The 1,829-nt window shown below is 39.5% G+C and overlaps 1 protein-coding gene across 1 annotated transcript; it reads right to left on the bottom strand.

Moving 5' to 3' along the window:
- Positions 1-646: 646 nt before the first annotated feature.
- Positions 647-1,222, bottom strand: LOC120135689 (zinc finger protein KNUCKLES-like). Its single transcript, XM_039151917.1, has one exon. The coding sequence runs from the start codon at positions 1,220-1,222 to the stop codon at positions 647-649; it is 576 nt and encodes a 191-aa protein (XP_039007848.1).
- Between the last annotated feature and the right edge of the window lie 607 nt (positions 1,223-1,829).

Below are 1,829 nucleotides of genomic sequence, written 5' to 3'. Positions count from 1 at the left end.
GTTTACTGAAGATGACGTTGTTCCTTATCGTTGAGGAAATCGGGTCAATCTGGAGATAATTTGGTGACAACACGATTCTTTCGCGTTAAGGTAGTTTGATTGTAGGAGGATGACACTGCTCCTTCGCGTTGAGGAGGTAGGGTCACTCTGGAAAATTTGGTGTCGAAGACGACACTGCTCATCCATGTTGAAGAGATCTGGTCGCTTTCAGGTAAATTGTTTGCTGAAGATGACGTTGTTCCTTCTCGTTGAGAAAATCGGGTCAATTTGGAGATGATTTGGTGACAACATGGTTTCTTCGTGTTAAGGATATGGTCCACAAAACATATTTAAAAAAAAAATAAAAATTAAAAGCATATATGTTAGACCATATCTACGAATCTGACATCTATGTTGGACTAAAATTCAAAGCCAGCATAAAAGCGTTTAATCGTCATTGGCTCAATCATCTGGAGGTGGCAGTAGTAGTAAAATGTCTTCATGGATTTACAGAGCTATTATCAAAATAGGGCCGTTATATAATTATAAAAATATCATCTGAAATTGTTATTTTACAATTGTGATATCCGCAATAATTATTATAACACCCACTATTGTGGCAATAACGTTAAAGCAACGCAATCAAAAGTGTGACTGTAATTGTAGTTTAAATCCCTGATGGTGCTAGCCGAAGATGGAGATCAATGTCACCTGGTTCGTTTACTTCCTTAACCACTGATGATGACTCCGACGTTGAGCCCACGCCAACTTCATGAATTTGTACTTGAAATGGTCCCAGACTCTGACCTTGTTGCGCCCCACTCCCAGCATGAAAGGGACAAGGATCCCTTAGTGTTAACATTGGCAAAGATGGTGCTGATGCTGACAGACCACCCCTTGGACCCATGCTTGTGGACCCTCTGCCATAAATCAACCGCCTCGACCGAGCTGAATGCGGCGAGATAACCGGTCCCGTCGTCACAAATCGTTGTTGTTGACGATGACTGAAAAATGAACCTTGGTTGGCTCGTCGTTCTCTTTTATGCGCATTTTGATGCCCACCCAAAGCTTGAGAATTTGCGAATCCTCTGTGACAAAATTGGCACTCGAATCTCCTGTACTCACTGACATTTCTACGAACTCTTGGAGGGCATTCGTAATCGGCACTGACTCTAATACCAAATAGCTTCAAGGTCGACGAAGATTGCGGTTCGGCATCGACACTGTTGCCTGATGAGTTCATGCTAAAAAAATGAAAGAAAAACCGACCACCTTGATGGTTTAAGTTTTGTTTCAATGTCCATGGAAATATATAGAAAAAGTATCGGCCATTGCAGGGTTGTAGATGACTCAAATGCCCCTCAAACACGAAAATTATTATATCTTTCGCAATCGAAGAACAACCATATCTAAATCTACAGAAATAATTGTCGAGTTCACAGTGGTAAACCATTATCTTTCTTGTTCTGGTTGAATTGTTTGTATATAGACGACAAGCACTCGTGCGAAAAACTGGAGACATAACTGTAAAGCAAATGTCATTAAGGGTTTCATCCGCGTGCATCTTGTCGTTTCAACATCCCATGTTTTTGTTGACGCCCCGTGTATAGTAGTTCTTCTAGGCCCCTCTTATCTTTTTGGCAAAGTACAGTTAAATCCCTCAATTATTGAAAATTACAAAACGATCCACTGATTATAGGGTGTTATTTTGTTGAATCTCCTAACTATTAACAGTTATAAAACTGTTATCTGAATATATATTTTCTAAATTCGTTCTTTTCCGTTATAATATTGACGGCAGTTTGAACTGGATGTTAATCTGTTAACTATGATATAATTAAATATAATCT

The sequence above is a fragment of the Hibiscus syriacus genome, unplaced genomic scaffold, assembly GCF_006381635.1.
Source record: "Hibiscus syriacus cultivar Baekdansim isolate YM2019G1 unplaced genomic scaffold, ASM638163v2 tig00110610_pilon, whole genome shotgun sequence".
Lineage (NCBI taxonomy): Eukaryota > Viridiplantae > Streptophyta > Magnoliopsida > Malvales > Malvaceae > Hibiscus > Hibiscus syriacus.
Note: the sequence above shows the minus strand (reverse complement) of the source record. Positions and strands in the feature narration are given on the sequence as shown.

Bases quoted from the DNA above. Each gene is read 5' to 3' on its own strand.
- LOC120135689 (XM_039151917.1), bottom strand. From the start codon at position 1,222: ATGAACTCATCAGGCAACAGTGTCGATGCCGAACCGCAATCTTCGTCG.